This window comes from Mytilus trossulus, chromosome 11, assembly GCF_036588685.1.
Source record: "Mytilus trossulus isolate FHL-02 chromosome 11, PNRI_Mtr1.1.1.hap1, whole genome shotgun sequence".
In the NCBI taxonomy this organism is placed as follows: domain Eukaryota; kingdom Metazoa; phylum Mollusca; class Bivalvia; order Mytilida; family Mytilidae; genus Mytilus; species Mytilus trossulus.
Genome location: NC_086383.1, coordinates 48,552,338 through 48,576,352, shown reverse-complemented (window position 1 = coordinate 48,576,352; position 24,015 = coordinate 48,552,338). Strand labels below are relative to the sequence as shown.

At 31.1% G+C, this 24,015-nt stretch overlaps 1 protein-coding gene across 1 annotated transcript; it reads left to right on the top strand.

The window, feature by feature from the left end:
* The first annotated feature begins 20,080 nt into the window (after nt 1-20,080).
* Nucleotides 20,081-23,274, top strand: LOC134690432 (uncharacterized). Its single transcript, XM_063550399.1, has 5 exons — nt 20,081-20,140; nt 20,539-20,919; nt 21,696-21,855; nt 22,107-22,189; nt 23,170-23,274. The coding sequence occupies exons 2-4, from the start codon at nt 20,539-20,541 to the stop codon at nt 22,178-22,180; spliced, it is 615 nt and encodes a 204-aa protein (XP_063406469.1). The 5' UTR covers nt 20,081-20,140; the 3' UTR covers nt 22,181-22,189; nt 23,170-23,274.
* The last annotated feature ends 741 nt before the right edge of the window (nt 23,275-24,015 follow it).

Genomic DNA, 24,015 nt, shown 5'->3' with positions numbered 1-24,015 from the left:
TTATCTTTTATTGTCACGTAGAGTCAGCCTCATTGAAGAACACTCGAATCGTTTTACATATAATATAGTCTAAACTAAGCTGGTCAACACCAATACTTGAAGTGATGTACCGGCTTGGATCATTAACAGTGAGTGTGAGGTGTACGAATATTGTCGGTTTCCGTTGTCATAAGCCGTATCTTTTTACTTCGAAATTAAAAATCAGTATTTATCATATATTTATTGCAAAATACAGCAATTTTGTATATCTAATAAAGGTTCTTTTTTCCAGTCTGTATCACCTACCCTGTATCGTATATCCCGTCTTGCATGGTTATACCCGTATCGCATACCCCGTATATCATAGCAAAACCCGTATCGCATACCTGGTGGGACGTCATAATTAGAATTACGTCAACGTTGAATCTATGACGGCCAGTACTTCCTGGCATAGGAAAAAATGAATTCCAAAAATCCCCCAACAAATAAGATGAAGACATATTTGAAGTTTTATAACGGTTTATGTGGTTATAATTTTCGTGAAGTTTGTTTTCATTACCTGATAGATTAAACACAAATTCAAATTTTTACGATTTTAATTTGGTTACAATAGATAGCACACTTTTCAAGAAAACATCTTTCTTGCTGATCACCTCTTCAGAAAATAAAAATTATGATAAATAAGATCATCGCCAAATAAACAATTAAAGTCTAAACATTTCAAAATATTATGGTATTTATTTGATAAATATTAATTTTAGTTGAAATAAAAGGACAGTATCGTTAGTGGATGCATTTTTATACATGGTCTAACGTAAATTGAGAATATAATAAAGTTATAGGGGACATTCTGATGTGGATATTAGATAAATAAGGAAGTCTATATACAAAAAACAAGTCAGGTGGAAAAATATAGAAATATCATAATGTTCTTTTCTAGCTTATTATTTCAGACGATTAAAAAAAAGGATATCCAAGAATCTGATTCTATCAAAAAATATGATTGACAGATTATTACATGGCAGAATCCGTATCGCATGCTGTGTCACCACTCGACCAATATCAGCCCTCGGGACCTTCGGCCCTCGGGACTGATATTAGTTTCGCTTGTTGATACAGCATGCGATACGGATTTTGCCATGCATTATTCTATATATATATATATGTATGAGGGTAACAATTTTCCTTGTGTTTTGGTACTTTCAAGTTTAAAGCAAATAGTTTTAACTAAAACGGCTTTGTCAAGAAATTATGTAATTATCCGTTAGATACCAATTTTGATGTATCCATGTAGTCGGTATACGCGAATCAATAGGTCAAATGTAAACAAAAAAAAATCATTACATCCCCGCCGTGAATTAAAAAGACATCCAAGAAATATGAATTGTCCGCGGTGCACGAAAATTCGTATCCGAAGTAGAATACACAACTGTTACGAACAAAACCAGATATGGGACAAACACGTAAAATATGCAGTTAAGGTTCCCTTAAAAATGGTTTGACTGTTTAATAATGTAGTATATAACTAAAGCACTAAAAAACTCTTATGGACTATTTAAACTATTTACAAATCTTTCAATAAATTTGAAATAAGGTGAACTTTATAAATACATGACACTTAATACAAAAACGCACTAGATTTGGCTTTACATTAGGTTCTTTGTCGTTAAATCAGTAATTTGAATTTTCCTCGGAGTTCAATATTTTTTTAGTATCGTCCTGAATGCGCCTGTTGTATTTACTACTGGACGAATGCGTCTGAAAATTTACTACTGAACGTTAAGTAGCCCATAAATTATCAATAGACGTAAGAGGATTTGGTATGAGTGCTAATGAGACAACCATCCATCCAAGTACGGTCTTCAACATTGCGCCTTGGTTCATACCGAACAGCACGTTTCAAAGAGCCTCAACACTACTAGTGTAAAAATACAAGATGTGGTATGATTGCCATTTAGTCAATTCTCCACAAGAGACCAAAATGACAGAGAAATTAACAACTATAGATCACCGTACGGCCTTCAACAAAGAGCAAATCCCAAATAGTCCATTCAAACTGGAAAATCACCAGTCTAATCTATATAAAAAATTAGAATCGAGAAACACTGATGTACGACATTAACAAATGACCCATACTGAATATCAGATTCCTGACTTAAGATAGGTGAAAACAAATGCTTCGGGCTTAGACATAGTAAGTATACGTTTTGGTATAAAGAAAATGTTGGCATTGAGCATCACTGAAAAGAAATCGCATCTTTTGTGGTACCGTTAATAAAGGTTCAAACTTATGCGAACTAGATCTGTCCTCAAAGTTGGAGTTAAACCCAGTTTATGTTTTTTCGTTGCTGTGCAGTGAAAATTGTCTAGATGAGGTAAAGGTCACAGTTATCTGATTTTGGTTTTTCAACCATCTCATTCATATGATGCGTTTTAAACAGAATACAAATCAGACCGCATTTACTATAATATAGGTCAAATGTCAGTCAGGGTCAAATTGAGCGTACTTTAATATACAACTCAACCCCATTTCATGATGCTTCAGCATACCTAGTTATATAAACTTTAGTTCAATGGTACAATCATTATGTAAGGAACACAAAGCAGGACAGGCGAATAGATAAACACACGTACAGACATATAAGGAGATGCATACATTCTAACCAAACTTAAGTGGTATCATTAAATTAACAGCACGTTTTCTGTTGTTTTTACCTCTAAGAATCTATCATTATTGGGAAATAAAATTGAGAATGGAAATGGGGAATGTGTCAAAGAGACAACAACCCGACAAAATAATAAAAACAACAGCAGAAGGTCACCAACAGGTCTTCAACGTAGCGAGAAATTCCCGCACCCCGAGGCGTCCTTCAGCTGGTCCCTAAACAAATATATACTAGTTCAGTGATAATGAACGCCATACTAAATTCAGTTCAAGAGAAGTCCGAGTCTGATGTCAGAAGATGTAACCAAAGAAAATAAACAAAATGACAATAATACATAAATAACAACAGACTACTAGCAGTTAACTGACATGCCAGCTCCAGACTTCAATTAAACTGACTAAAAGATTATGAGTTCATCATATGAACATCAGGCACAATCCTTCCTGTTAGGAGTTTAGTATCATACCATCATAACATATATGAGAAGAACATAACCCATGTCATGCCAACAACTGTTTTTAGAATAAATGTGTTTAGTTCCGACGCAAAGACCTTATCAGTGACTCAATATTAACACCAAAATATGCAATCTTTAATGACTTGACGACAGTATCGTAATTATATCCCTTCTTAATAAGTCTATTCAAAGGTTTTGTAAGTTTCTGAAGTGAATACTGACACCTTTGTGCTTTATAAAGAATATTTCTATAAAAAATTGGATGTGAAATACCTGAACGTATAAGAAGTCTGCATGTTTAGCTATATTTACGAATGATGTCTTTATACCAATGATAAAATTTAGTAAATGTTTTGAATAGTTTGTGATATCGAAAACCCTGGTGTAATAATTTTTCAGTAATACATAAATTTCTTAAAAAAATAAAATACGTTAAAATCTAAAACATTGTTACATACACGAGCGAATCGTCCAAGTTGAGATATATAAACACCGTAAGATGGTGACAAGGGAACGTCACCATCTAAAAACGAATAATTAACGATAGGAAATGAAAAATCATTCCTTTTATCATAAATTTTAGTATTCAGCTTTCCGTTAGTGATATAGATATCAAGATCGAGGAAAGGGCAGTGGTCGTTGTTAGTATTAGCTTTATTTAAAGTAAGTTCAGCAGGATAACTTTCATTAATATACATACTGAAGTCGTCATTATTGAGAGCCAAAATATCATCCAAATATCTAAAAGTATTATTAAATTTGTTTATCAGATGTTGTTTTGATGGGTCTTTGTTTATTTTTGTCATAAATTGTAACTCATAACAATACAAAAAGAGGTCCGCAATAAGTGGTGAACAGTTAGTCCCCATTGGAATTCCGATAATCTACGATATACGGAAACATGAATTCAAAATGTTATTACAAATTGTTAGCTTTCTTCTCCACCCATTCAATATTAACTAACAAAGGATTCATTACAAAGAAATTAAATCAAAACTTCAGATCAAAAGTAACCAAAAGATCGCAAAACGATATACCATAAATTAAATAAAGATTAAAAGTATAAAAAGTCTTCGCAAACAATAGCAAAGTGTTTTGTAATATAGAAAATATTAAACCCGAACAATCTATTCGAAGTTCCTCTCTTTAACAGGTCGAGACCACTACCTTTATATATGGAAAAGCATGAATTAGCATACTTATGTCCTCGCACATGTAATTGTTTATTTACGCGTGACGCAATTTATAATCACCTTGGTTTTTGACCAATCCATAATGAGTAACAATGCATGATGGACTACTACGTGTTTACAATCAACCGAGAACACTTGTTATTTTCTGAAATACAACACATTTTTCGTGCAATGCGGGATTAACAATTTCGCTTAGTTTTTCATTTTATGGATCAACATTTATAGTTCGTGATAAAAAGTATTCGTTCCATGCTCAGATGAACGAAGAGTTGTTTCTATGCAGAGAAACAAGTTTTTGAATTACTCGATTTTTAGCCAAAGCCATTAATATGGTTGATGATGACACGGAGATTTTAGGCATCCATCGCCAAGACAGCAACGAAACAACATTGGAAAACACGATAACCCATAAGACAAACTTACTAATGTAAAGTTAGCCGTCGATAACTGCTGGTGCTTATATTTATGAGTGTAGCAAATTTCGTAAAGATAGTTAAAGAAAAATGTGTTATCCTTGAATTTCGTGTTCGTATAAAAAAACTTAGAGTTTGTCAAATATCTGATGGGGTCATTAAAGTTTTCCCCATATTTTTATGATACTGTACCTTCTTTATGATTAAAAAGTAATTTAAATCGAGGATAAGAATGTGTTAATTCGTTCATTTGTCTTCAAGAAAGAAAAACGTATAATCATGAAACGGGGCCATTGTTGAGCAATAATACGGTACGGGTTTGTCTTATTGTTGAAGGCATTGCATTTGACCCATTGGCAATTATACCACATCTCCTTTTGTATACAAGTATCTTTCAGAAAGTTCGGGTTTTCTTTATTGGCGTCTGTAGAATACTAAGTATTATTTTCATATTGAGAATTTGACAGGTACTGAACGTGCACAAAGCATATATCATATATCAATTTTCATCAAAACTGCACAAAACCTTTTTAAATTCATGTCTGACAGTGTTAAAAAAAACTTAACGTATTATTTTTTGACATATATTTTGGACTTTCAAACTTTTCTGAAGGTAGTAAAGCAAGCAACTGTAGTTTTATTTTGTTTTCGTCTTTGCAAAGTTATTGATTTTATTATGAGATATTAATTTTCTTTTATTTTTAACGGACTTGGACATTTGCCCACCTCAATCAAATCATTAATGATGTTATCCATGTTTATGTGCAGCAAGCCAAGGTGAGAACTTTGATATGTTTTGTGAAAATTGCAGCTTTTGATCTCAACTTTTGATATTTCTGTTATCTATTGGATAAATTTCTTCTACTTTTGTTTATAAAACAAGCTGTTTTTTTTGGGTTTTTTTTCTGTTGTTGTTTGGTTTGTTTTACACTTGTAATTTTTGGTCCCTTAATAGCTTACTTTTCAGCATTGAACCAGTATGATTGCTTACTCTAACAGATTGTGTCTTGGATGGAAAGATGTCTCATGTTGGCACTCATACCTCATCTTCTTATTTCTATATAAAAAGAATGTTTTAGAAAAAATAAAATAAAATTTGGCACCCACTATGATCCAGAGGATATAAATAAATAGAGATATTGCACATGCGTTTATAGGACAGCAGCCGAACGATAAAAACCTCTGAGGTATATTAATGGGACAAAATTAGCAACAGACGGACTTAATCGATGGATGAAACTATACAAAATATGTTAAGCTACTGTTCGTCCCGCTTTTATATCCCTTAAATTTAGCAAACTGAATATTAAGATTTTCCTTCTTTTAGTTCAGATCCTGATAAAAAGTTACATTAACACATATAGTACATATGAAGTGTTTCAGTGCCAGTTTTCGTGTTTTTCAAGGCAGAAATGATTTTGGAAGGACAATATGCATGCAGGTTTAAAAGAGAACTAAAAAATGTTTCATACTGGACAGTGGTCACTTCTTCTGAAATTTCACGATTTCACACTGTGAAACTATTGCACAGGTACAATCCATAACAAGGCAAAAAGCAATTCGAAATGTGAAACCCGTAAACAATACATTTCTAAACTGAGCATGCAAATGGAAGATTATGTTATGTATTTTACAATACATATAATCGTAGAACAAAACCATGTATTTTGAGAGTCCAAGACATTAAATTAGTTGCCATTTTTTCCACTAATTCCACGTGTTGTCATGTGTTAGTAAACACGTAGTAGCCCAAAATGCATTGTAGTTCATTGAGTCGATTGGTCAGTTTTTCAAGGCCGTTTTGGCCGTGTGTTTTGAAAATTACTATGTAAATATATTCTGACGTCAAGAAGTATAGAGTTCTCGACCTGTTAAACAAAACAAATAACCTGCAAGTAATTTGGTCATTACTGTATAATTGGTCCCACTCAGCAAGTTAACACATATCCAATATATCTGACCTCTTTTTTTTACGAAAAATGAAAAACAAACACCACTTAAATGTCAGAAAATTGCATTGTCTGTTAACGAAATCATGCTTTGTCGTTCAACATTATATTGCAGTTTGTTCGAATAATGAATAGATTTGTTCTTAGTATTATGAAAAAAAACCACACAAGTTCTAAAAAATAAATCGTATACAATACTGCTAATAAAATAGTGCCCAAAATTGTTAAAAAATGTAATACTGTTGCTATGAATTCAGGTCATTTTACACTCTAACATCGATGATCAATCTTGTCAGGAGATTTGATACATCAATCATAAAATAAAAAGATAAAGTTTAATAATACTAAGAACAAATCTGCCTATGGAATGCAGAGAAGCAAATCATCTCGTCATTCAATAATGTTATGACGGAACAACACACGTAAACTTATAATCGTTATTTATAATTCTGTGTATCCCAAAAGATGGATTTAAGAAAAGTACTAAGCTACAAATAATATAAAAGCGCTTGAATGTTTGGTTTTCAAAGAAAGAAAAAATCTTCAAACTGACCTTCGAAGGAATATCGTTTATCGATATTTTGCAGTGTAAATGTAAATTAACAAATGATATCGGATATGTTCCTTACGTCGTAACTACAATCCCTTCCCTTTCATGAATTTGACCTAACGAATTAGACTTTTTACCGGATTTGTAATCACATAAGCAACATGACGGGTGCCGCATGTGGAGCAGGATCTGCTTACCCTTCCGGAGCACCTGAGATCATCCCTAGTTTTGGTGGGGTTCGTGTTGTTTATTCTTCAGTTTTGTGTCATGTATACTATTGTTTTTCTGTTTGTCTTTTTCATTTTTAGCCATGGCGTTGTCAGTTTGTTTTAGATTTACGAGTTTGACTGTCCCTTTGGTATCTTGGGTCCCTCTTTTAATAATGGTGACCGGAGGATTGTTTTTTTTTTTTTCTTCTTCTCATATTCACATTTACCCCTACAAACCATAGTATGTTTCTATCATTTGTGTTTTCATTTCAGCAAAAAGTGGTAGTAAATTAGTAAATTGCTATTCATTTATAAGGTTGGGCCCATGCCTTACTGCTTGGATAAGTTGTTGTTTTTTAAGTAATATCTTGACTGATCATAGAGGTAAATTGTGTATTCCAAAGCTGTATGACATAGTAAAACAAGTTCAAAATTTTACTAGCAGTTAAATTCTAAGAAATACAAGTCCATTTATTGTCCTAACTTTTGCAAAAAAAAATGTTTGAAAATAAAAAGTACACAATATAAATATATTTAACATATTGAGATTATCGACATTGTAAAATCAGAAAACAAAAACAAAATGTCATATGAAAAAAACCGAGATGTGTTATCTACCAATCTTCGAATGGAGTGATAAGTATTATTATAGGCAACCGTACGACCTTTAACAATGACAAAATTCCTTACCCTCTGATCGATCATAAAAGGCCCCGACATGAAAATATGAAAAAATTCAATTGAGAAAACATAAGCAGTTTAGTTTGAAATATGACAAAAATTAACCAACGCAAAAACATTTTGGTGAGCGCTGAATCCTTTCCTAGCTAAACTACCCTAACAAAAATGGATATTATGTCAACCAAATTTAAGTTCAAGACTTTTGAGTATGTTTTAAGTATGTTTTGGGGCGCACCAGTTTCAAATCTTGCAAGGAAATTAAAAAATCTGAAAAAAATCAAACTTTAAAAATATACAATACAATTTCCAAGAATGTAATAGCGAAAAGAACAAATTGTTTTCATTAGAACCTCATTGCAGTTCAATTTCTGTAACGTTAACCTAAGTTGTGGGATGAGTTGTAACATGTTGTAATTTGATATTTAGATATACCATATGTGAACAGGTTTAGACATGCAAAACAAACATTACAACTTCTACCATTATAATTTGATTATTGAGACTAAACCTTCTTTGGTTTTTTGTTTTATTTAGTAATTTTTAGTAGTTTCACCCCATCGTCATAAAAATTTCAGTAAATAATGGAAATATACATTCTCTTTTTATATTTTAAGAAACAGAAGACACCTAGATTTCTACATTCTGAATACGATCGTAATTCACTGAATAATACACCAGTAAAAGTCACAAATAAACCTGTGTGGCATTAGTTGAACCTAAAGACACAAGATGATTTAGAAGAAATCGTTCGGGACACCTATACAGCATATTTTAGTGTCAAAAAGAAAGTCAATAATTAAACAAAACAACAATTGGACCCTATTTATTCATTGATAAAATACCGTTAGAAAAATACAACTTCAGTTTTGTAAATATACAATGGGTATTAGAATAACATCATTAAAGGTAGATGCAAGAGCTGATTTTGACTGCCTCTGGAAATAAATATTAAATTTCATTCTTAATTGTATCTGATTATCTTATACTAGTATTCTGATACAAATAACTTATCGTTATTTACTAGTGATCCTTTACTTCACTGTCTCAAACTTTAACTTTATGGGAATTTATTCTTGGTTTGAATTTTTGTTAAGAGATTAGTTTTTTCGCTTACGGACCCTTTTTATTCTTTGATAAAAATCATTAGAAAATATTCTCCTTCCATTTTATAAATATACATCGGGTATTTGAATAACACGAGGTCCGCCTCCGGATCCAGGATTTTTTCGCTGGCGTTGAAGACCCATCGGTTGCTTTTTGCTGATGTCTATTCTGTGGTCGAGTTGTTGTCCCTTTGACACAATCGATTTTCATTCTCAATTTCATATAGTTTCCTTGAATCGAACAAAATAATTTTACATAAAACTAATTTAAAATGCTTCTAAGACCGTGTATATTTACGCTAAACATTTTTCATTTTAATCTGAAATATAGATTTTGCAAAATACTCTACAAATTTTAAAGTTAATTTGTTTGGTAAATGTTAAAAAAAATTGTTATAGTCACTTCTTAAAATTCAAATTCGTTATGAGATTTGAAATTTGTAATTTTCATGATATTACATTATTTGATTCCAAGAGGATAATATAAAAAGAAATGATAAGTTTGTGTTAAAAAACACTTGATCTTATCAATATTTTGAATAAATTAAAACATTTGAATTTGATAGTTTTAGAACAAAAACAAATTTCAATCTCCTTCTAAAGAATAAAATATTGAAGTTGCTTACCTTGATCATTTTTCAATTTGCCTTGAAAAATTGAAAAATGAAAAATGCTCCTACGTGGAGCATTTTTCAATTTATCTATAAAAATTGAAAAATGAAAAATGCTCCAACGTGGAGCATTTTTCAATTTGCCTTGAAATATTGAAAAATGAAAATTGGTTGAATTTTCATTTTTAGAAAATTTTCTCAAATATGAAAATGTTTTTGCGTGTAGCATTATTCAAATTTGTAATCGTTAAGAAATTGATATAAAAGATAATCAAATTACTGTTTCATTCATTCACTTAAGAAATTTTGTTTTTATACTTTAAATATAATACACTTGTGTGTATTTGTGAACCCGTAAATGCACATTTATTACAAACCCCGAAAAGATAGGAGAATAGCAACGCACCAGCAAACTTTTCTGATGTGGCACAGGCATATCATGCTCTATTTATGTCCCTTCCTGTTTTGTTATCTTTATCCAGGTTAACTAAATATTTTCTATATATATGTTCCGGACCATATGAGTATTTGGACCATACGCGTATGGTCATGACCATATGCGTACACTCATATGGTTCGACCATACGCGTATGGTCCGACCGTACGCGTATGGTCGGACCATATGTGTATAATACTCGTTTGGTTATTAACGGGCCGGACCATATGAGTATTTGGACCATATTGGTATATATTTTTTTCAAATTAAATTTATATAAACGTTTTAATGATACAAAAACTTTGAAAAATAACAGTGATGGTTTAAAGCATGACAATTTTTTAATTTTAAAATCCAAAAACTGCGTAAAAATTAAATATAAGCTTGGTTTCTTGGTGTAACAATGTAACAAGCATATTTGATGAATAAATATATAATGTTGTTAAAAAAAAAAAAAAAAAAAAATATTGATGCCATAGTTAGTTTTCATCGCTAGTTACATTCGTGCATGTAGACTTGGATGTCATTCACATATTTGTTACGTTCGGAGGACGTGTTTTTCAACAGACTGTCGACATCCCAATGGGAACAAACTGTGCCCCTCTACTTGCTGACTTGTTTCTTTATCATTATGAGGCTGACATCATGCAGGAACTTCTTAGGAAGAAAGATAAGAAGTTAGCAATATTCTTTAACTCTACTTTCCGCTATATAGATGACGTTCTTTCACTAAGCAATTCAAAATTTGGTGACTATGTGGATCACATCTATCCCATCAAATTGGAGATAAAGGTTACTACAGATACAGTTAAGTCGGCTTCATATCTTGACTTACATCTAGAAATTGACAATAAGGGTCGGTTGAAGACAAAACTCTACGACAAAAAAGATGATTTCAACTTTCCAATTGTGAACTTTCCATTCCTAAGTAGCAACATTCCAGCAGCACCTGCATACGGGGTATATATCTCCCAATTGATACGTGCTTGCCTTTCCTATCATGGTTTTCTTGATAGAGGGTTACTGCTCACAAGGAAGCTATTAATTAAACCAGGAGTTCCAAATGGTGAAGTTGAAATCATCCCTTCGTAAATTTTACGGACGCCATCACGAGTTGGTTGAACGTTATGGAATAACCGTTTCACAAATGATATCGGATATGTCGTAACTACAATCCCCTTCCCTTTCATGAATTTGACCTACCGAATTAGACTATTTACCGGATTTGTAATCACATAAGCAATACGACGGGTGCCGCATGTGGAGCAGGATCTGCTTACTCTTCTGGAGCACCTGAGATCACTCCTAGTTTTTGGTAGGGTTCGTGTTGTTTATTCTTTAGTTTTCTATGTTGTGTCATGTCTACTATTGTTTGTCTGTTTGTCTTTTTCATTTTTAGCCATGGCGTTGTCAGTTTGTTTAAGATTTGTGAGTTTGACTGTCCCTTTGGTATCTTTCGTCCCTCTTTTTCAAAGAAAGACATGACAAAGAAAAACAAAAGTCAAATATATAGACAGATTGATATAAACAATGAATGACAGATGGATAGATCGAAAGATAGATATAAACATGTAGCTACAAAGACAGCTAGATATATAGATAAAAAGAAAGAATGATTTTTTTGTGGTCATTATCGTACTTGTCATTGTACCATTCTTGTTCGGTATTTGTTGATATCACACATAGTTCACACATATACACACACACCTTAACCTAAAAAGATCTTCAAGATATATTGCGCTTAAAACTAGAAAAAAAACCGGAAATAATAAAACATTTTATAAAAAGTGTCAACAATTTAAACATTTAAAACGCCTATTTGAAACAAATTAAATTTTCGTTCTCATTATTACACATTTAAATAATGATCATTTTTCAAATTTTAATAATGCACAGTAAAATGAAAAATGAAAAATTGGAGCATTTTTCATTTTTCAATATCAAACGTCAAATTGAAAAATGCTCCATGTTGGAGCATTTTTCATTTTTCAATATTTCAAGACAAATTGAAAAATGCTCCACGCTTGAGCATTTTTCATTTTTCAATATTGTAAGTCAAATTGAAAAATGCTCCACGTTAGATTATTGTCCATTTTTCAATATTGTAAACTAAATTGAAAAATGCTAAAGGTCAGTATTTTCAATATTTGCTTTCAAGAATGAGAGTGAAATATGTTTTGTTTCATAAAGCAAGCAAATAAAAATGTTTTAATATTTTTAAACTTTTGACAAAATAAAATCCTTTTTAACACAATCTTATTGTTATTTATTTCAATATCTTCGTTAAATCAAATATGTAATTTCATAAAATCAACAAATTTCAAATCTCATAGAGAAAATGGTTTTTCGAAATTGATTTCTATAGATTTTTGTTAAATTTTTCAAACCAACTACCTTTTAAATTTGCAGAGCAATTTGAAAATTTATTTTTCATTTTAAAATGAAAAATGTTTGGCGTAAATGTACACGGACGAAGATATATCCTATAAATAAAAAAGAAAAAAAACTTGGTCGCCATAATTTTCGTACACTGTCACCTCGAATGATTAATTGTTGATTGTACAATTCCGATTGTATATTTGATAAAATAAACATTTGGGTCATGCGACACACCGCCAACGAATATCTCTAAGTTGTTAAAAAGTATATTTTTGAATTTAAGGAGAGCGGCATAAAGCAATCCATCTTATTTTATATAATAGTAATTGGTTCGTTGCCAATAAGACGAAAGTGAATAAAAAAAATACTGAACTCCGAGGAAAATTCAATCGTAAAGTCCCCAATCAAATGGCAAAATCAAATGACAAAACACATCGTTTGATAATGTTTGAATCCAGAGTTGCAGAATACAAATGCTTTTTTGATATAGCAAGTTATTTTTGAAGAGTGATTGTTCTTTACATATGATAATGTTTATTTGCCCTGTTGACCAGGTCAATCACAACCTTTAAAAAGTAAATATTTTGTTTTACAAACGTCGTATTTGCTTTTAATTTTTTTTTATCAATATGATAATAACGAGCCATAGTCTTTCCACCTCATCCTGTCCTTGCCTTTCTGTTTAAAAAGATTCGGTACATGATGTCCAAATTAGTTTTTAGTACGCATGTCATTCTATCATGCTATGCATTTCGTGTAACAGTGTGACCTATTGTTTGAAAAAAGTGTTAACACCCAGAACAAATTGATGGTTTCTAGGTTTCTGAAACTTCTGCCATAATTTGAATTTATAAAATACTAGTAATATATTGTAACTCAGACACTTTATTAGGAAACATGAAGATGTTTCCTGAATACCATGGACTTGTTTTTATATTTTATTTTGGTGTCTTGTTTGAAAGCTCTAGGAACCTTACTGGGCTTCGCACTTTTTGCCAGTCATAAAAGAGTTGTATCACATTTTGTTTGCAATTTTATTTGAATATTTGAATATGATCAACTCGTTATGGAATTGGAATGATTTACAGGATCCTTTATGAAAACTTAAAAACAATTGTTTTTGGGTTATAGGAAAATCGATTTCTTGCCTACATTTTCGACATCATAGAATCGAGTACTTAGTTGAATTTAAAATAAATTTTGATGATTTTTGTCATCGGTGACATCCAAATAAAATACAATATTACGGATTTCCAATTCGTTCGTAGTCTAAAACGAGTCCACATAGTGAGATATTTGTAATTGACCTCTCCAGTAATATGATATGAGATAGATATGTGGATATACGATCGTTTAAGATGACAGGTTGCAAAGGTTATTTTAACACGACATGCTGCCATCAATTAGAAAAAAATGTGTAATGGATGTTTCGAAAAAAGATTTGAGATTGATTCTAAAATTAGACAAGTATTATGAAAATTATATTATATTATTTCGTCTTTACATGTTGAGCAATAACTTACCTTAATTAGCCTAAGATATTCATATGTGTGTCGTAACGAGTGAATATTGTATATATCTTTACATAAACTCATTGTCCGTTTTTGTTCTAAAGATTAACATATCTATGGAATGCTAAATTGGTTTAAAAAGGGGAGGTTTTGGCCCTAACAGATATATTTAACCCCGCCACATTCTATATTTGATAGTCCAACGTCAGGATCAAATAATTGAGTGGTTGTTGCTGTTTGTATTTGTATTTGTTTCTCGTTTTTTGTTTAATGCGTTGTGTCGATACTATTTATTACTACACTGTTTCAGGTAAGAAAGAAGGTTGGCGCAAAAAACATTAAACCGCGCCATATTATGTATGTGCGTGTCCCAAGTAAGGAGCTTGTAATTCAGTGGTTGTTGTTTTCTGCTTTTTATTACATAACTATCTTAATATACAATATTATTTTTTCTGTTTAAAGTCTGTTTGCTGTGATATCCATGAGACGTGATTCTGTATTTATACATCCAGTCTTTGTATAATTGTCTTATTGTTCAATGATAATTTTTGTATACTTGTTTTTCATCTTTTTTAATGTGCTTTGTCTATATGTCATTTTGTGTTTCTTACATATATGACGTGGCTCATTCATCCCGTGATTGTGTTATTGTGTTATTGTAAAACATGTTATATTCTTGTGCTTCATTTTATGCTAATGTGCTTTGTCTATTGTTATGTTATTGTTCTCCGGAGCATCTGTGATCACCCCTAGTTTTTGGTGGGATTCGTGTTGCTTATTCTTTAGTTTTCTATGTTGTGTCTTGTGTTCTATTGTTAGTCTATTTGTCTTCTTTCATTTTTAGCCAGGTGTTTTTTTATTTTTAATTTATGAGTTAGACTGTCCTTTTGGTATCTTTCGTACCTCTTTTATGCCTTCTGCGTTTCTTTGATACGCATTTTTGTTGTTTCTTTGATACGCATTTTTGTTGTTTCTTTGATACGCATTTTTGTTGTTTCTTTGACACATTTGACTAGGCTCTGTGCTTCTGCATTCCGCCATTTTGTTATCATGGTAAATTTTTGCATTCTTGTCTTTAATTTGTGCTCTGTCTATGTGTCTTTTTGTGCTTCTTTGATACATAGTTGTTTGTTGGTTATACTGATAACAAGAAAAGCAGCATAGGAAGAAAATACACTTCTTATAGTTTGTGGAATGGTTGGAAGTTAATTTGCATCTTTTGGCTTTTTCAAACTAGGGGTATATTTTCCGACATTCGCTACGTCCGTGTCTATGTGATATATTACATTTCATTAAATAGAGAATATGTATAATTGTTTAATAATAAGGTCAGGGATTTCGTTTTTTCATAAATACAAAGCGTTGGTTTTGAAGATTGGCTTTACATGGGTAAGTGTATAAATCTTATACAAATGCTCTTTGAATATATGGTTATTATCTTTACTCATACGTATTATCGAAATTAAGTGCATATGTAATGGCATATCACAGAGATTATGCTTTTCTGATAATGCTAGATCCGTTGAATTGTACTGATTGATACTTGAGTCTAAGAGAAACTGCATTTTGTTGTTATTTGTTATAACCCTTTGACCTGTGATAGTTTTAACATCAGTATTTTAGCCTTTTGCCTTTACGATAGTATATGCTTCTATACGTTCTCATGGGGATAGCTGTTTCAAATTTATTTTAAAGTTTGGTCTGATGTTGTAGTGTGACACCAAGGTAAGGTAGAGTGCTGCTCTTTTACATGTTTACCCCCTCTACATAATGTATGTTCCTGTACATATTCAGAAGCCTGTTAGGCAGATGTTGTCTTTGATTGGTTACCTGTTATATGTTCCCCCCTTTTTTGTCTGTTATTAATTGATGATTATAATTATTAAGTATTTGAAAATAAATATGCGAATTAGGTCTTTCCATTTTTCTGTGGAAAGACTTATTGTATTTGTTACTTGCCCTGTTTTATCGTTTCACGAGATGTCCTTAGATTTTTTTTACTTGTGATATCGAACAGCTATTACGCTTTTGAGACTAACTCTGTTTAGTCGGAGACTCTTTATTTAAATAGGTTTTCTCCCCAAACACTGTTTTTTTTGGTGATGAGATCTCCTCTGTAACCGTTAAAGAAAGCAACATTTATTTTACCAAATTGCTCGCTATATCCTCTGTTTTTGTAAAATTATGACGGAAGCGATACAAATACTCCATATGTAGGATATTTCCACTAATGAATTTGCAATAAATGATGTACATTAGTAACTGGTTAACCATAAGTGATAGAGACCTAGGGTCTGTTGATTTGAGGTCTTTGGTCCAAAAAAAATGGAAGACAAGGTCAAAGTCAAATTCAAAAATTTTGACTTTTCCTTGTTCCTCTATCTCCTCGGTCAAAGACGAACATAAAAGAACTGGTGCTAATTGTGAATAAGATATGAACATTTGGCCTGAAAGAATTCAATGACATTTTGTAAAATCTATTGGATTTTAAATGATTAAATTTAAGGCAAAAAACTCAAAATACGTACATGATAAAGTCATAAGGTCTTTTGCAAACTGTGAGTTGGTATGTAACTTATAAATAGGAAGAATAAACATGTATAGTAGCTTTTCATTTAATGTTCCATTTAAGGATGTATTCTTCTGACTTTTCAGTCTCGTTTAGTCTCGTTGAAATCTCGTTCTTGAGTTATTTCCAAAACATGTGATACAAGTGAAACATATCAATGAATTTTGAAAATACTATAATCAAACATTACTCTGTGAAAAAAATTGTATTTTAAATGAATGTTTTTTGAGTTATCCAGTTTTTAAATTTTATGACCAATCAAGTCAGTATTTTAGCCAAAATTTTGAGAAAATGGGTTAGAGATACAAAAAATGATTTTACAAGAATCCTGTGCATCCCATATCATTTTGGTCTTTTCAAATTTCTTAAATATTTATTTTTCAAATCATTTAGAACAAAAAAATTGAAAGAATATGCATATTGTTCTTAAAATTGAGAAAAAATCACCAAAATACAGCATTGACAGCATGGTAAATTTTACACAAGATAGCATCAAAATATGATAAAACTTTCTTATATAAACACGTTCCTATAGTTTTTTAAGTAAAATTTATTCAGATTGGTCCACTTCATCTTTATAGAAAGTATGAAAAAAAGTTTAATTGTGGAACTGTAATTTTTTTTACGATAATAGCCCCAAAATAGGTAAAAATTGATGAAAAACGGGAAAATCATCAAAATTGGACATCTTCAAAGGGCCGTAGCAAAAAACGAAGTGCACCACCATATGATTGTTTCTTCACCAATTATGTTTTATAGTCTTATAAACCCAAAAATCAGGTTAAGAAAAAAAGTTTAATTCTAGAAATGTTTGGCTTCCCAGAGGTGTACATCCTTAATGGTACTTTTCAATAAAATGCATTTCGAAATTTTGAAATTCACATTCATGAGGAATCTTAGGTTCGTCTATTTATGTGGTTCATAAGTGATTTTCGTTTCTCATTTTTATATAGATTATACCGTTTATTTTTCAGTTTAAATGGTTTAACACTTAGTCTAGTATTTTAGGCGCTATATAGCTTTCTGATCGGTGTGATCCAAGGCTCTGTGTTTAAGGACCTATAATGGTTTACTTTTATGAATTTTGACTTGGGTGGAGAGTTGTCTCATTGACTATCATATCACATCTTCATATATATCTATAAATAGGCCTTTTAAAGATTGGCACATCGAAATCGAACTTTTCCGTTAATGGCGAACAAGGATGTACTACAATGGTTGAAGACACAAAAGGTAGAAAGCTCTATTTTTCAGTTGTTATAGACTACATCACATATAAATAAAATAAAATCTAAATTGATCTCGTGTATTCAACAATGATTTTATTGATGTGGCATATATATGAATGTATGGTAAGCATACACTTTTTACAATAGGTTATGACTGAACGCTGTCATTGAACAGAGTCTTTCAGACCAATTTATTCCAAAATGGAAATAAGTTATAATCACCTCTTCAAAAGCAATGCATTGTAATTAAGCCAAATTGTAAGTATGAGTTTTAATCACAGATATGACTTTTGTATTTCGAGAAGATGGCTCAATTGTCTAAATTGTTCAACTAATCTAAGTGTGGGTTCGAATTTTTAACTGATAAGGATTGCATGTTTCGCTTTCGAATGTCAATTATTCTATCTGGGATCTCCCACATCCTCTACCTATATGGGCTAAGCTGATCGTCACGAAATTACATATAAAGCTAAAAGTTACGATTAACAATCATCATTATTTATTTTTTAATTCAAGCATAATGGAAATATAGATTCATTTACATTACGATTTGATGACCGTTATGGAATAACCGTTTTACAAATGATATCAAATATGTTTCTAACGTCGTAACTACAATCCCCTGTCCTTTCATCAATGCGACCTACTGAATTATACTATATACCGGATTTGTTATAACATAAGCAACACGACGGGTGCTACATGTGGAGCATGATATGCTTATCCTTTCGGAGCACCTGAGATTATCCCTTGTTTTGATGGGGTCTAAGGTTGTTATTCTTTTGTTTTCTAAGTTGTTTCATGTGTTCTTACATTTGTCTGTTTTTCTTCTTTCATTTTTTTGCCAGGGATAGTCAGTTTATTTTCAATTTATGAGAATTAAACTGTCCCTATGGTATCTTTCGTCCCTCTTTGAAGTTGGGATATTAAAAGCGCGATATTTGCTGAGATTTTTAAACATAGGACCAAATGGACAATACAGATGCCTTTAATTGTCCGTCGTCGTCGTTAACCTTTTACATTTTGAACTTCTTTAAAAGAATCACTAAATGGAATGAAACCAAACATTCCTTACGAGGTGCTGACCAAGTGTTGTTTCTTTGTAGCGGATCTTTCATCAAATATGTTCGCTAGCGGGGGACCTCGTTTAACATAGGACCAAATGGACAATACAGATGCCTTTTTTTAATAAACCACTTCTGAAATGAAACCACACTTGTCAGGAATGTTTTTATGAGCAGCTAACCAATTGTTGTTACTTTGCAGCAAATCAATCATTCAAGATGCCAAAGCAGAACTAAGTTTAACAACGGACATCTATCTTTATAGATTGAGATGAAATGTTCACTAGTAAAATTTCAAAAAAGAAGATCCACACAAAAGTCTTCAAGCAAAATTGTCAATTGTAATTTTATTGGAGTTATTATCCTTTTAAAGAAAATATTGTTAATGTCTGTAAAATTTACTAATGTCTTCTTTTGGTAAAATGACGGGGCCAATATTAAACTTAGTTTGCATTATCAATAATAAGACTTTATGTTATGATTCAATTCTATTTTTACTTGATTTCCAAAACCAAACAGAATCAGGTGAGTGGCACAGTTTTTTTGGAGCCTCTATTTTCATGTTGTCACACTAAAAATTTCTGAAGAAATCAAGACATGTGAAAATATAAAAAAAATAACATTTCTTAGAATTTCTTAACAATAGTAGATGACATTTATTTTCATTTTTCCTGCTCTTTTTGAGAGGGCCAACGATTAATTTTTATAAATGTGATGAATATATGTAATACAAACGTATTCGTAAAAGGCTCATAAATTGCAACATAAACGAAAATTGAACTTTTTAGTTATTTAATTTAGATTTCAAACGAAAAGATTTATTTCTTTGAATTTGTCAAAATTGAATATCATTAACTAAGTTTTAATATTTTTATGTGAAAAAATTGAAGAAAATCATACTTGTCACAAAATAAAAAAATAGTGTTTTCAAAGAATTAATCTGTTATCATCTGTCATTCCAATAATGTTGAGTTCAATGACATGCGACGTTCCAAATAGTTATATGTATTTCAAGGTAAAATTTGAAATCTGGAAATTTAATACACATTTATCAATAGAACACTGTGTTTAAAAGTAACAACAGTAATGTTCATTTACTATTATACTGTTCATTCGCAGTTAGAAGATAAATACTAACAAGGTAATATATATATAATTTTTTTATTTATGTTTAGATTAAAAAAATCAAATGAAATTTTTTTTTGGTGTCTAAAAGGTTGTTAATAGAAACATTAAGAGTAAAAATTACGAAACATGGTTTAATACTATTGCCTTTTGTTATTGTATATATATATAACCAATCATTTGATTTTTTTTTTATTTAATTGTTCGGACATCATGACAAGACGTGGGGTATTCATACAAGAAAGTCTTTGACTTAGTTTATTTGAGTAAATGAGTACAACACCTATTATATTTTATATATTAAATTCTACGATAAATACAAATAAACGCCAACATTAATATATTCCTGTTCTATCTTTAACACTTACGGGAGACCTACAACGGCGTTCATTTGTATTTTTTTTTATATTTTAGATGAAAATCGCGTGGGTTCTTTTACTATCTTTAGTACTCGTCTTCCTCTTAGAGGATTGCGAAGCATGGAGGGTTAGAGTAAGAGGGCGGAGATTTATAAGAAAGGTTGTACCCAGAATTCGAGGTAGGCGCCTTATACGGAAAATTGGTCATGTAATCAAGGGCACTATCAAAACCCTTACGAAAGTGGCTATAATTACCAACCCTGCTCTGTTCATAGCTAAACAAGTATACGATAAGTACAAAGCAAAGAAAATGCAAGCAGAATTAGCAGGAGAAGAAACATGTGTAGCTGATGACATATGCGGTGGATCATGTGTCAATAAACGATGTATGTGGTACTGTGACAACATATGTAATGTATTTCCCAGTGAAAATGAGGTAAGATGTTGTTAAGCTTATCTATACGTTTAAAAAAATACAAGAAATAAGTTTTGCATTATAAAACAAAATAAAGATACATGAATCACATCATATCATTCCGTCTTAGTATCAGTTTTACTGTATCAGACGCGCACAGCGACAATAATTGTATCTTCATGGATATTGACTAGAGTCCAAAATGTATTGAACAGATTTGTTTCATTATAGATAATGGAATTAAAAAAAGGATTGCAATGTATAAACATACATATGTTTTAGAGGATGAATGTCATTTTATCGTGTCCTTTATATGACGATTTTTTTTTTGATGAAGCAACAAATTTTAAAAGTGATTTGATATCTATTGATAATAAACAGACATTAGTGTTTTTATTAACAGATAATAATATGATTCGTTGCTGTGCCAAAGCCTGTAATCTTATTTTAAATAGACGTAGAAATGTTTTATACTGTAAATAATGTTATTGTCAATATGTTTTATAATAGAGGATTTTTTTTTATACAATATCTCATGTTATACTCTATTGTTATTCTGTATAGAATGCCTATCTTTCTATATTTATATATTTTTACATTTAGTGTAATGATTTATTATATATTATTGAGAGATGAGACTTAAATAAAATACCGAATTGAATTGAATACATCCGTAAAAGCGTACACAAACTAACTTGATCGTGTTTCAGGTTGATTATTCATTGCGTTCCAATGTTTCTCATAACAAAACAAAGACATGCTTTATAAGTACATGTATTTGGTTTATGTCTTTACAGTTTAATTGGAGAGGAGAATTGGTTTATTTACCATGCAAATATTCAGAATACGACTATGCAGGCAGTGGACACTTTACTCCTGCAGATCTTGCATATCATATACAAGAGCGTGGACGTGAACCTGACAACATGATGGTTTTCAAGCGTTTAGATCAAAATGGTGAGTTCATTGTGTAATACTTAAGATCGATTTACGGTAAGGGACATAACTCTTTAGATACCATTACGGTTTTTCTAACCAATATAATACCCATGTAGTAAAACACATCATTTGCCGTCAATTAATTATTTTTCAATTTATCATATCATCTCATACAACATTTAGTTTTATGCATGTGTTTGTTTACGGATTTGCTAAAAAATATCTCTGAATTGTTTTCCAACTAATTAATTATTTTTAACTCATTTCAGGTGATGGTAGAGTCACTGCCAGTGAGTTTAGCAACACCAAGAAATATCTCCTAACTGACCAAGACACCTGTTGAACATTCATGGTAAGTTTCTATATAATTTTAAACCCAGTACAACTTAGTTAGGTGGAGTTGAAAGGGTGATGTAAAATCTAAACTTTTGAAAAAAATAGTTTCTATCATTTCAAAGTCTGTTTACTGTACTGATCGTTTCGTTTGAAGTCAATGTTTAGTTATAACAAATGCTTTAATTATTAAGTTTGGAAATTCATTGATGTAGGTTATATTTGATGTGTTTCCCTTAGTTTTAGTTTGTAACCCCGATTTTGTTTATTTCTCAATCGATTTATGAATTTCGAACAGCGGTATGCTACTCTTGCCTTTATTGAATATTGTTGAACGTTATCACACAGTTTTATAAAATTTATCATGAGGATTTAAAAATATGTTTTCGTGTCACATTACCAACCTGTTGTAATTTTCTTGTAATTCAAAATTACGTAACAGTTTAAAAAACCAAATTTTTATAAAACCCTCATTGCCGATATGTATAATATGAAATATTGTTTAATTAGAAATACATTTCTATTCTACAAAACAATCAAGTTTAATCCTCTTTTTACAATGAATCAAAATCGATGGTCATGAAAACGCTTTAAGACAAAAAAAATGGTTTTACACTAGTTATTGTTGGGCCCTTTATAACTTGCTGTTCGGTGTGAGCCAAGACTCCGTGTTAAAAGCCGTACATTGACCTATAATGGTTTTCTATTATAAATTTTTATTTGGATGGAAAGTTGTCTCATTGACACTCACACCACATTTTCCTATATTTAAGGCTTACAAAATGGACATCAACCCTGTTTTTAAAGAACAGTTGTATACATGTAAAATTGACAATTGAAATGGGGAATCTGTCAAGAAACAACAACCCAACCATAGAGCAGACAACAGCCGAACGACTTTAATGGGTCTTTTATTGTATGGTTTTAATTGCATATTTAGACCACTTTGAGTGTATTTATGTTACACGGTATTGAATAATATTTTATTTCTATTTTCAGATGAAAGGATAAGAAACAACACAAGATACCTCTACAAAAACACATCAAAAGTAGCCAGCATAGAAAAAATTCGTTATGTATTATAAATAAATATTGCAAGACTAATATTACTTATTATTGACTTCTTAAAGCCGATTAGTGATTTTTGTTACGTTAAGGTATCATTTACGTATAATGAAATTAACTTTTTCCTAAAATATGTTATTGAAGTTATCCGAGCAGGAGCAATACAAACGCAAGATTTACAGTACTTCTTAATTTCTTGGACTAGGTTAGTCAATATGAGTTTGAAAAAGAGGCGAAAGGTACAAAAAGGATATTCAAACATCTGATGTTCAGTAGTTGTCGTTTGTCGTTTTGTCTTTTTGGCACTTATACCATATCTTCCTAGATTATCTATATCTACATAAGCCGAAAAAGAACTTTTGTCATTGCGAAAAAGAACAAACGGCGAAAAGACAAATAGTATTTTAAACAATAATAAATAGGAATCTCTGGTGCTTCGGAATATTAAGCAGATCTGGCTCCACCCGTAAGAATTGCTTCACGCATATCGTCTCTTTCAATTCTTACGAATATAGTTGTTATGAAGTTCCATTGGGTATTGATTTTTGTAATTTCTTTGATATTTTCATGTTCTCATGTTTACAGTTAACCCACAAAGTATGTCACAATTGAAATTCTTATAAATATTATGTTGTGTTCAGAAAAAGTAGTAACTGCTCTCAAACTAAAGTGCCATTCCAATATGTAATTGACTTTTCACTGTTTTTGGTTGCTTTGTTTAATATAAAAATAAGATGTTGAATGTTTACCAATTATATATCTTTCCTTAAATGTCCAAAG